General features: G+C 35.7%; 2 protein-coding genes and 1 long non-coding RNA gene across 5 annotated transcripts; 1 reads left to right on the top strand and 2 right to left on the bottom strand.

Moving 5' to 3' along the window:
* Positions 1 to 248: 248 nt before the first annotated feature.
* On the bottom strand, positions 249 to 1,272 carry BAG5 (BCL-2-associated athanogene 5). Its single transcript, XM_086669481.1, has one exon. The coding sequence runs from the start codon at positions 1,047 to 1,049 to the stop codon at positions 357 to 359; it is 693 nt and encodes a 230-aa protein (XP_086525607.1). The 5' UTR covers positions 1,050 to 1,272; the 3' UTR covers positions 249 to 356.
* Positions 1,273 to 4,835: 3,563 nt separating this feature from the next.
* Positions 4,836 to 10,281, top strand: LOC147549455 (putative BPI/LBP family protein At1g04970). 3 transcript variants are annotated; one of them, XM_086669635.1, is made up of 7 exons: positions 4,836 to 4,886; positions 4,951 to 5,580; positions 6,926 to 7,065; positions 7,482 to 7,839; positions 8,178 to 8,429; positions 8,710 to 8,835; positions 9,640 to 10,281. In XM_086669635.1, the coding sequence occupies exons 2-7, from the start codon at positions 5,155 to 5,157 to the stop codon at positions 9,844 to 9,846; spliced, it is 1,509 nt and encodes a 502-aa protein (XP_086525761.1). In that variant the 5' UTR covers positions 4,836 to 4,886; positions 4,951 to 5,154; the 3' UTR covers positions 9,847 to 10,281. The 3 variants fall into 3 exon arrangements, with proteins under 3 accessions (XP_086525761.1, XP_086525763.1, XP_086525762.1); XM_086669637.1 differs by having other exon boundaries at positions 4,848 to 4,886; positions 4,951 to 6,855; positions 6,896 to 7,065; XM_086669636.1 differs by having other exon boundaries at positions 4,870 to 4,886; positions 6,922 to 7,065.
* Positions 4,958 to 10,330, bottom strand: LOC147549456 (uncharacterized). The gene is made up of 3 exons (XR_015237735.1): positions 9,510 to 10,330; positions 8,650 to 9,257; positions 4,958 to 8,592 (listed from the first exon to the last, which is right to left on the bottom strand). It is a non-coding gene; the product is annotated as an uncharacterized LOC147549456 (long non-coding RNA).
* Positions 10,331 to 11,901: the final 1,571 nt, after the last annotated feature.

Genomic DNA, 11,901 nt, shown 5'->3' on the forward strand with positions numbered 1-11,901 from the left:
TTTTTTTGTTAAACTAGCTTGTATAGATTAAATAACAACGTTATTACAATATTTATTAACTAAAAAACAAGGAACATTCCTCCACTCTTTACTCGCGTTCTTCTTCCTTGCCCATTTAGTTAGTTTGTCTGCGCTGGAGTTGAGTTCTCTTTTTGTGTACTTGTATTTCACCACTTCGAATTCTTTTCTGCTTTCTCGAATTTTCCGAACATGGATTAAAGATTGTGAGCGTGATGTTTATTGTGAATACAATATCACTTGCTATCGGAAAAGAAATGCAACACATTGACGTACATTTTTACAGATACAGACTCTTAATTAAAGGGAAAAAAAAAGAAGCAAAAACTCTTAACGATTCAACCCCCTCTGAGAAACCTCTCTAAACACCTAAACCCCAAATTCTCTGCACAATATCTTCCCATTATTTCTCTTTCTTCTTCATCTCTTCTTCCAACTAGGTCCTCACAAACTCGTCCTTCAATGTCGGCAAACATCTCTTCCCAACTCATCAACAACTCGTCCGAGTCACTAACTCGTTGATCCGATATAGCATCTAATATCTCTTGTAACCCAACAATCCGACGACTAACTTTTTTCCTTAACTCCCGAACCGATTCATAAACACCAGGTACTGAATCTAACTTCAACAGTAGCGACATCAATGCCTCGTTCATCCTTACTTTCTCTCTTTCATTATTTCTGATTGCGTCCACTGTTTCCTGCCGTTGGATCATTTGTTCTAATCGATCCGCTTCTTTTTTAACGGTTGAGATCTTTTTAATCATGGTGCGTACTAGGTAAGATCGGTAGGATGATTGTATCTTAATAATTGATGATATTTCATCAGGTGAGTGAACTGGTGGTTGTGGTGGTGGTGTGTTGACGGTGATGGGAATTGGGGTGATTAGTTCGGTGGAGGATTGGATGGGAATTTCAGTGGTTTGGAGTTCAAGGGGAGGGGTATTAAGGTCATTTTTGTTGATGTAAGTGATTGTAGAGGTAGAATTGAAGGAAGAGAAGCGAGATCTTCTATTCCGGGAGGATTTCATATGAGAGAGAGAGAGAGAGAGAGAGAGAGAATGTGTGTGAGTTTGGGAAGAAGGAGATGAGGGAGGATGGAAGTCATACAAGATGTTGTCTTTTTAGCTAATAAAGTTAAGGTCTAGACTCTAGACCATGGTGGAGAACGTTTAGAGGCACCACAGTGTGGAAATTGGACATGACAATGTCCACCCATTTTTGTATTATTGATAATTTTCTTTTTTGTTAAAGTGTGTCTCATACTAGTTTTTTTGTTGAAGGAAGTAGTATGTCTCATAATAGTTCTTTTTTTTTGTTGAAAATGTCTCGTACTAGTTGTGTTAATTACTTAGGATATTTCAAATGTCTCAAAATATCTTCAAGTGTACTCAAAGTTTCTATTATTTGTTTGTAACATAAAATGACATATATTTTAAGAGATTTTGATTTCACGGATATGGGTGGGCATGTTATTGTGAATTTAAGGAGTTTTTTTCAGAGCAAAAGTTTTACAAAATATTGAAGACATTTATGGACATTTTAATAAAGAATATATAAGAAACTAATTTGTTAATAATGATATTTTAACATATCATCATAAAATTATACTATATTATTATAATATTATATTATTTTATAATATTATATTATTACTCTTACAATTGTTATGGTTATTGTATTAGTTTAATATAGTAATAGCACTAAATAAGAATAAATATATATAATCAATTGACATTCAGTGTCAACAGATAAATGTATACGAAAGTTTAATTTTTTTTTAAATCAGTAAAGATATATTATTTCATATGATAAGGTAATATATAATAATAGTAATATTATAGCAACAAATATTCACTAACTGTCTACCGATTTCCACGAATATTCAGATGTTCAAGAAAGTCCAAAAATATTGTTTTTGAAATATCAGTCAAAATATCTTATCTCATGTGATGAGATAATAATAATAATAATAATATTACAATTATAATAAATATCCACAAATTCTCCATTAAACTGTGAGACGTCCACGAAAGTCCAAATTATATTTTTGAAATATTAGTAAAATATGTTAAAGTATTTCATATGAAAAAATAATAATACGGAGTTTTTCTTTTGAAAAGAGGATACCAACATTAATTGTTTTATTTGTTGTTTTATCCGAAGGGAGATGCTAGAGTTACTTAAAGGATGACATAATGACGTGCAATTCACTACGGTGGGGACCGTTTTTGTTTCCAAATGAGGAAACATGTCATCGTTCTAAGTACCAAATTCTAAGCCACTATATCATTTCCCTTTTCGAGGCTTGTCACAAATTAGGGGCCAAATAACCCTAAAAGCATCTCCAATGCAAAACTTAAAAAAATCTCTATTCATCCTATGTGTCAAGTTCCAATTGAAATTCTCACTCTTAAGTGGCGAAAATAGAGACCCTCAAATTTTTGTTGTCTCTAATGCAAAACTCTAAACTTATCTTATTTACTTATGTGGCATAGTTATTTTTGTAAATAAATAATTAGTTATTTAGAAAATATTGAAGACTCGGTTTCTATTGATTGAAAATCAAATATTGATGAGTTGGACGATTAGAGATATCTCAAGAGGACACTCTAGAAATAGAGTGCCTTCTAGAGATATCTCTATTCCACCCTCGACACGTCATCTTAGAGACCCAAATAGAGTGTTGCATTGGAGAGAGTTTTTAAGAAAAAACTCTAAAAATCAATGTTGTACGCGGAGTTTCTAAGGTTGAGTATTGCATTGGAGATGCTCTAATTACCAAACACATACTTAAAACCTCGAATAGAGATACGGTAAATAGGAAGAGGATGCTCAGATCTTCCTTGGTTCTTTCACGATAAAACAACCTCTTCATGTAATGGCTGCAACAATAATTGCACGTTAGAAGTGGGTACAAAATGTAACCCTTTCTCACATCCCCTTGAGTCGTCCCAATGGAGAGGTTCACCATTTTGTGTAAAATTCCATATATTCTTGAGATATCATAATTGCCTTAGTAAAGAAAAGACCGAAGAAAATGCACAAAATGATGGACAAATAGATAGACAGATTTTGAGAGAGAACACGAGAGAGGACAATAAAAGAAAGAAAAAACACCCACAACTCCTCGTCTTCATCTTTCCCAACATATCTTGTTTTGTGGTTTGATTATGTATTAGATTTGTAAATTTGTAAAAAAGATGAATGAAAAAGAAAGAAGAATAATAAATAGAGTAAATCATAATTAATTTTAGAGAAGGAGTAATAAAGGAAACAAACAAAATCAGGTATTAAAATCTACTGGCGATTTTATAAAAAGAAGATCATTATTGAATTTCTGAAAATCAGGAGACCAAAACGGAAATAACTCTAATAATAGTATGTGCGAGATTCAACCATGAGGAAGTTGATCATAAACTAGAGGACCAAAAAGGAAATAACTCTAATGACAATAATATTATCATTATTTTATTATATATGATAATAAAAATCCATCAATTAGTTCATTAATGTTCTTATGCAAAGAAAAAATTTGTTCCTAAAAGAAAGTCGAGTACAATTATGTAAGAAGTTATATATCTCAAAGTTACACGTAATAAGAAAAAAGAAGTTTGAAAAAAGTCAAGGTAATTCAATTGTCCATTCAATGTCCGCAAACATCTAGATGTCCACAAAAGCCGTATAGTTTGTAATGTTAGTAATATCTTACATTTTCGAAATGCCAATGTCTTTATTAATTAAAAAATATAATAATATCATATATTTTTGACAATAATAATACCAATAACAGTAATAATAAAATGTCCACGACATATTTTGTCTTAGACTCAATATATCAAACTGTCTTAATTATGTCTACAAAATATTTAATCTATGGCCTAATATTTCAAAATGCCTGCAAAATCGTTTGCTTACAAACTCAATATCTTGAACTCGCTATAAGGTTGTTTGTTTATAGACAAGATGTCTTGAAATATCTTTTATCTTTGAATGTCTACTAATTTTTTAGGACCAGCCTAAAGGCACCTAACAAAATCGTTATTCGCGCCGGGTATGGCCCGGGATAGGCGCCCGACCCCCTGTTTGCCCTAACAAAATTGTTATTCCCGCCAGGTACGGGCCAGGGTAGGCGTCCGCCCCCTGTTTCTTATCATCATCACGACATCATGGGAACAACCATGATTCTAAAACCATCATCATCAATCGACAACGAGGAGTTTGAGAGAGAAAGAGAGTAAAATGCAATCTTACCAAAGACAATTGTTAGTTTGGTTAAAGACAATGAATGTTTGGGAGGCAAAGCCTCATCTACTGTTTGACTTAACGAAGTCAGTTGCCGTTAGGTCGTCGGCAACTGGCTTCGGTCATCGCCGACCAGCGCCTTTAACTGAACTTTTTTTTTCTTTCTTTCTTTCTTCTTTTTCTTCTCTCTCTCTCTCTCAGTTCCCCTTCATCGGTAAGAATCCGACGAAGGGAAATACTTCCGTGAAGAAGGGTTTCTAGATCGGAAACCCTACGTGAAGGATGGCTTTCGACCTGGAAACCCTTAACCTTCACGGAGGGTTTCCAAATCCTAGACAACCTCCTTCTCGATGGGTTTCCGATCTGGAAGAAAGAAAAAGAAGAAACAAAAATTAAAGTCATCAATCAGATGTTGCTTACCGATGAGTGACGTTTCAGCGAAAGGTAGGAAAAGAGGAAGTAGGTGATAAACACCCTCAAATTTAGTCAATCATTTAGCCATATTTGGTCAACTTAGTCGTGAGAGAAAAATACATTGTCTTTAACATGTTTGGACATTGCCTGTAAAACTTGGCAATGGGTATTTGGGGTCAAAGGAGATCATACTAAGGTCGATCACCCCGGTGCTTTTGGCCGCTCTCATGTCTTCATCGACCAGCCTTAGCTTATATATGGGAAGGACCGAAGGAGGGACAGTTGGTGCTCAGAGGATGAGAAGAGTGACAGTTGGTGTTAAGAGGAAATACCTTTGTGATTAATCCATAAAAAACATTCAATTTCACTTCAATCTCAGTTCCAATCTCATCACCATCATCTTTCCTGAGTTTCTTTATCTGGGTTTCTCACCAAAATCAAGATCTCTTCTTCTAAGCATTTCATTTCCCTTCTGGAATGGTTTTTTCTCCCCAAAATTTCATGGCACCCTTTATTTTCTACATTCTTATAACCCTTTTCATGATTCCTACAACTACCCAGATTCAATCCAATGAAAAAGCCTCCATATCTATGCTCATCTCTGCAAAAGGTCTTGATTTTGCTAAGAATATTTTGACTAATCAGGCAATTTCTTCTCTTACACCACTTCAGTTGCCCCAAATTGAAAAATCAAAGAAAATCCCTCTTGTTGGTGATGTTGATTTCATTCTTTCAAACATCACACTTTATCATGTAGATGTCCCTTCCTCTATTGTTAAGCCAGGTGATTTGGGTATCACAATCGTAGCTTCAGGTGCTACAGCCAATTTGAGTATGAATTGGAGTTATTCATATAGTAGTTGGTTTGTAGAAATCTCTGATAATGGGTCTGCTTCTGTTCAGGTATATATATAGATATATAGATATATGTCTACAAGCTTTTCACTTTAGTTAGTTCCAGTTCAAGCAATTGTTTGATTATGTATTTATATGTGTTGGTTGAAGAATTATCAAGTACAGCAATATCACATCAACAATTTACCAAATTAAGAACTTGATAGTTAATACATCTTTGTAGATGTACCAAGATGTACTAATTTAGGTTTATATGATTTGGGTTTTGGTTATTTCTATATGTTCACATCTAAGTAATAGTTCTGCGATTTTTGTTTGAAACATGGTAAGTGTTAAGTTTGTGGTCTTACAACTCAAAACCAATGAACAATGAGTAGAGAGGACCTAGACATTACATTCTTGGTTGCTAGATCGCCTTTCTCCCATGTGGGACTATTCTCACACGCCCCCTCACCGTGTGACGTTCTTTGAGCCTAACACGTGTTTTTCCTTTTTCTTTTCGGATGACGTTTCTTTTTTTCTATTCGGGTAACGTGGAGCACGTGTGGCTTTAAGGCTTTTAAGCCTATCTCGTGTAGGCGTATCTCTGATACCATGTTAAGTTTGTGATCATCCAACTCAAAACTAATTGGCAATGAGTGGAGAGGATCTAGACATTATAGTATTTGTTGCTAGATCGCCCTTCTGGCATGTGAGACTATTCTCATAGTAAGTTGCTGTTATGCGGCAAGCCACTATTACACGTGAGTCAGTTTGCGGCAAGCTAGGTATACAATTCCATGTGCCAAGTTTCACCTAAAAAAAATCAAGTTAATCCTGCAAATTATCACAAAAAAATTTGAGGTGGAAGATGTAGCTGATAAGAGGATTCTGGTTAGCAGTAAGCAGGGGTAGACTAGCTGATAAGATTATGTCCTGATAATTATCATGTCTGCTATAATAAAATAAATGTTTCAGAAATAACCTATTCTCCGAAGGTATGCTTTGCTGGGACTAAAGAACAATCTCTGAGTGCTGGTATCCGTATTAATTTGTGTGGTGATTGCTTTAGCAATACATTTCAAATTGGTTATATTAGGCAGTGTTTTTTGAAACTTTGTCATGAATGAACTTTATTTCAGAGCAAACAGATAGCTTAAATTAGTGAAGTGGTCATCTGTTTCATTGATGTATTGTGACATGACTTCGGGTATATAGACTAGCAAACCTCAATTTCTACCTAATATGGATATGAGACTATCAATATTTTCGGTATTTTGATTTTCGTAAGGTTCTAGGTGAACCTCATAGCTTTGAGATTTTCCCCACTTGTTTATTTTTTTGGTTATTGTTTTAGTCATCATTAATGTGTTTTTCAACAAAGGAAAATTGACGAGTGCTGCTTCTTAGTAAGGTTGAGGGAATGGAAGTAGGACTGACTCTTGGATTGGAGAATCGAGAAGGAACTCTTGAGCTTTCTCTCTTGAACTCTGGTTGTAATGTTGAAGATATTTCTATAACTTTGGATGGCGGAGCATCTTGGTTGTATCAAGGGTATGATCTTTCTCCGTACGTTTGACGACTGATTTAATGTATTTCATTCATCTGTTGCTTTCAAGACTTTGTTACTGAAAAATAAATTTATGTATACTAGTTTTGATAGTGTAAGAAATTTATGTTTAATGCTCCTTACTCTGAAGGATCTATTGAAGTCGACCAGGGATCTTTCCTAAAGTTCCTCACTCAGAGTAGCTGAAAAAGTCTCACATAATCTACAAATCGACATGTATAAATGGACTGGTTAATTTTGATCCAAATCTCCTTATTCTAACCCAAATACATGTTGTTCATTAGCGAACTCTTGGCCTGCATGGACAAAAATAGGTTTGTTTGTCTGATGAAGAACACCACACTACTCAAAACAGCATTCTGACCTTCTGATACAATTTAAAATATTTGTGTTTTTTCAGGTTTGTGGATGCTTTCGCAGACCAAATTAGGTCCAATGTGGAAAGCTCAATTGTCAAGAAAATGAAAGATGGAATATCGAAGTTAGATGCTTCACTGAAAACTCTTCCAAAAGAAATTCCAATCGATAATATTGCTGCTCTAAATATTACTTTTGTAAACCAACCCATATTAAGTGAGTCTTATATAGGACTTGACATCAGTGGTCTATTCACTGCTGCTGATAACACTACAATCTCAAACTATTACAGTAAGAAGTCAGTGTCGCAAACCTCAACTTCCTGTACTGGTTCATCAAAGATGCTTGAGATTTCACTAGACGAGTCTGTATTTAACTCTGGATCTCTCTTATACTTCAAGGTAAGTGCTTAGTTTAGTGAATCTTGATGAGTTTGATGGAGTGTTTCTTTATGTATAGTTGTAAGTACTGAGCAACAGCGGAACCACTAGTTGGCCAACCCGAAAATAACTTAAATGCGTAGCAAGTTATTTATTTTTGTATATTAAGCTAGGTATTCTGGGTAAATCCATCGATTAGCATAGAGACATAGGGTACAGAACCAGTCCCTCAAACCCAAAGGGAGTGAGGGAGATATTGTTCCGAGGAGATAATTACAAACAAGTTGGACGATCTACAACTTCACTTATTTTGCTCAATCTCCTTCTGAATTATGTACTAATATTTTCTTTGTTGTCAGGCAGGACTTCTACATTGGGTTGTGGATGAAGTACCAGATCAGGCTCTATTAAACACGGCTGCCTGGAAATATATTATTCCTAAACTGTACCGACAATATCCTGACAGAGACATGTGTTTGAATATTTCTTTGACTTCTCCTCCACTCCTAAAGATTTCATTGACCAATGATATTGATACGACCATTTTCTCAGATGTGATACTCAGCGTTTTGGTTGATAATGAAACATTACCAGTTGCATGTATCTCACTGGTGAGTTCAATCTCAGAGATACGCTTAAACGTGAAAGAGAACTTGTAGGGTCCAAATAGCAGTCTCATGTTTCTAAGTCAGAAGACTTTGAACACTGAACACTGCCCAAATACTAATGAAACAAGGTTTCTTATTACATGTTATGGATAGAAAATGTATTTTGCTAGTCTAATTTTCTCTTATTTTCCCTATTCGTTCATCTATATGAAATCCTTCTTACATGATCCGAATGGAGACCTGTCCTTGAGTTCTTAATGAACAATCGTGCTTCCTGTAATAGGTTGTTAATGGATCCATTTTGGTGAATATCAATGGGAACAATCTAGCTGGTAATGTTAAACTAGATGAGTTTACCATGGCGCTGAAATGGAGTGAAATTGGTAATTTCCACATGTTTCTAATTCAGGTATACTTGATTTTCATTCTTTTATTACTCGATTCTAGGTGGAATTCTGTCTCTCTTATTTAAGATGATTCTTAAATGAAACATTAAGTTCCGGAATAGTCATTTTTATTTCAAATTATATGTTATAAGTATCATCAACCACTTAAGTGAGTACTTCCATTAAAATTCTACTAGTCTAGGTGACTAGATCGGTATCCGAGGCCCAAAGGCCAAACTTGCTTCTAAAAATGAGTTAGAATTATACTCATTTTCATAAATTTTTAATTCAGGTATCTTAACCACACTGCCCCGGTGATAATCTTTCCGTTCAGAGGGAACCATTCATAACCAGTGTTCGTTTTTCTGACACAGTATCAATGCATCTCGTTGACGTCACATCTTAAGTGACGGAACACCCTATCTCAGTACCGGTCACATTGTCTCTTATTCACGCATCATTCTGGTTCACTCAAACCAGTTCCACATGGAACAAAGTTTTTCTAGGCATGAGCTATCTACACCACCTTAGGCTTCCCCGTCTTGCAAAAAGAAACATAGGCGCCCATCCAGCCTAAAAGGCCTAGCATAAATGTAAGATAATGTTTTATCTTATTACCATGTCTGGAAGGCCTTCATAAGCACTATGTGACTAAGTTAAACATACATGAGTCTACGAGCTCTTGTGGGCCATGGACAGGAGTTGCCTCATTTATTTGTAGTATTAAACTCTGTAATTTAAGTATTACTGGATAGCACTAGATATTGGTCATTCTTGTGTTCATAGTTTTGTGAATCAAACTAATATGTTTCTGAAAACTTGTGCAGTCAGTGATGCGGACTTTCCTTAGAGTGATCGCTTTGCCATTTATAAACTTGAGATTGAGAGAAGGGTTACCGTTGCCAATTCTTCAAGGATTCACCCTTCAAGATGCTGAGATACTGTTGACCAATTCAAGGATTGTGATATGTAGTGATGTGGTGTATACAGATGCATATGATGATCTTAAACAGCTTCCAAGATACAGTTTCTGATCTGCAGTTTTACACTACCTGCTTTTAGGATCATCGTCGCAAACAAAGAGTTCAAATGCATCAACGCTGAAAATCGAAGGTAATATTGTTAATATCTATTATACATATATAATCAAAATGTAAGGATTTAGTCCATTAAAAAGTGTACTGGTATAGAGTAGGAGTATTGTAGTTATTGGTAGCTCATTTCCACTCAGTTTTGGTTTCTTGGAAGATGAAGATATACATTAATGGAGAAAGTTGAACAAGGGAAGCTCTCTTCTCTCTTCTCTCTTTATGAGAGCAACAACGGAAGCATGTCTTTCAAGAATCAAAAACCCTCTTCCTATACCTGACATAGAAAGTTGAACACTTATGTACTAATGAATGTGTTTTCAAGTATATAATGATCTAAAAACAGAAACTATAATATATTCTGGTATCTATTTCATTGTCTTAAGGTTTGCTATTTAAAAATTGTACTAGATGAGAAAAGATTGTACAATTTCATGACTTCATACGACGATAGGAACGTAAAACAGTAAATCCTTCTGCTCTTCATTGGACGGGACCAAGTCCTCTCTCCATCTCCGGTCTGAATTGCATGTGTTCAAGCATGTCGCTCTAGCTTGGTTCTTAGATAAATGGTCACCCATTGGCTGATAAATGTGTGTTCGGACCACCGAATGCAGAGGTACTGCTTGCCAGTTCCTTCTCATCTTCTCCACCACCATCTCACACTTTCCTTTCTCTTATCTCCCTCTTTCTCTCATCTATGCCCTTTGCTGAAGAGGGTGGGGGTGGTGGTAGTGGTGAAGAAGGTGGTGGTAGTGGTGAAGGAGATGGAGAGAAAGATATATCTTCAGCCCCGGTGGTGGTAGTGGTGAAGAAGATGGAGAGAAAGATATATCTTCAGCCCCGGTGGTGGTAGTGGTGAAGAAGATGGAGAGAAAGATATATCTTCAGCCCCGCCACCTCGGACCACCATCGCCCTTTCTCTTCTCTCTCTCTTTGCACCAACACTGTCTCTCTCATAAAGAAATCTTCCTCATTTTTCTCATTATTCTCGCAAAGATGATGGTTCCCTTGGCCGAAACCCTTTTGCTTGAGAAAGGAGACACCTTCTCAGACTAAAGGACGAGGTTTAAGTTAAAATTCTAAAACCATCCAGGGCCTCGAGGGTTTCGTGGCCAACCACGAAATTGACCACAAGATGTCATTTGGTCAGTCGTTCACGAAACAGTTTACATGCTTGGTACTGAAACATCAAAACCTCGAAACAACAACCTTTTGTTTTATCTCAATGCGAAAGTAGTTTTGAGCACTTTCGCGCTATAGAACCACAATAAAAAATGTATTAGGCTTAAGGTCCAAATGTAATAAAAATAGGTGAAAAGTTCATGTTCTATTTTTTGAACGTGCAAATACTCAAATGCATCACTAATATCAGTGGCGAGGCCAGGGATTTTTTGATGTGGGGGCACATTTAAGTCAAATGAAATAAAAATTTACGATTTTCTTCCAAATTCTCGTCTTTGTTCTGGTCTTGTGAATTATTACAAAGAATCTTAAATTGTGAAATGATTCGTCCATAACTTTTCGGTTGAGGCACATTTAACTCAAATGAAATAAAAATTCACGATTTTCTTTCAAATTTTCGTCTTTGTTCTGGTCCTGGGAATTATTACGAACGTTCTTAAATTGCGAAACTATTCGTCCATAACTTTTCGGTTAAAATGTCTCTCGACAAACACAAGTTCAATAACACTATATGTGTTCCATGGAACCGTGGGAATCGAACCTAGGACCCCCCCCCCCCCCCCCCCCTCCAATTTTTGGAAGTTATGTGTAACACTTCGAACCAGTTAGGACCAAGTATTGACGGTTTCTTATTCAGTTGAAATTGGATTCAAATAGAAACAATTAAAGGATGAGTTTCAATTAGAACTAGTTTGGATAACTAAGAATTTGTTTCTTACACCGCTTTCTCTGTGATAGCCGAGAGAAGATTTGCTTTAGGATTAAATAAATTAACTTTTCAGTAGTTGCAATGTTATAGTTGTCTTTACTGTCTTT

Source organism: Eschscholzia californica, unplaced genomic scaffold (genome assembly GCF_041429995.1).
Source record: "Eschscholzia californica isolate CP2 unplaced genomic scaffold, dmEscCali1.0.p SCAF_3, whole genome shotgun sequence".
In the NCBI taxonomy this organism is placed as follows: Eukaryota; Viridiplantae; Streptophyta; class Magnoliopsida; order Ranunculales; family Papaveraceae; genus Eschscholzia; species Eschscholzia californica.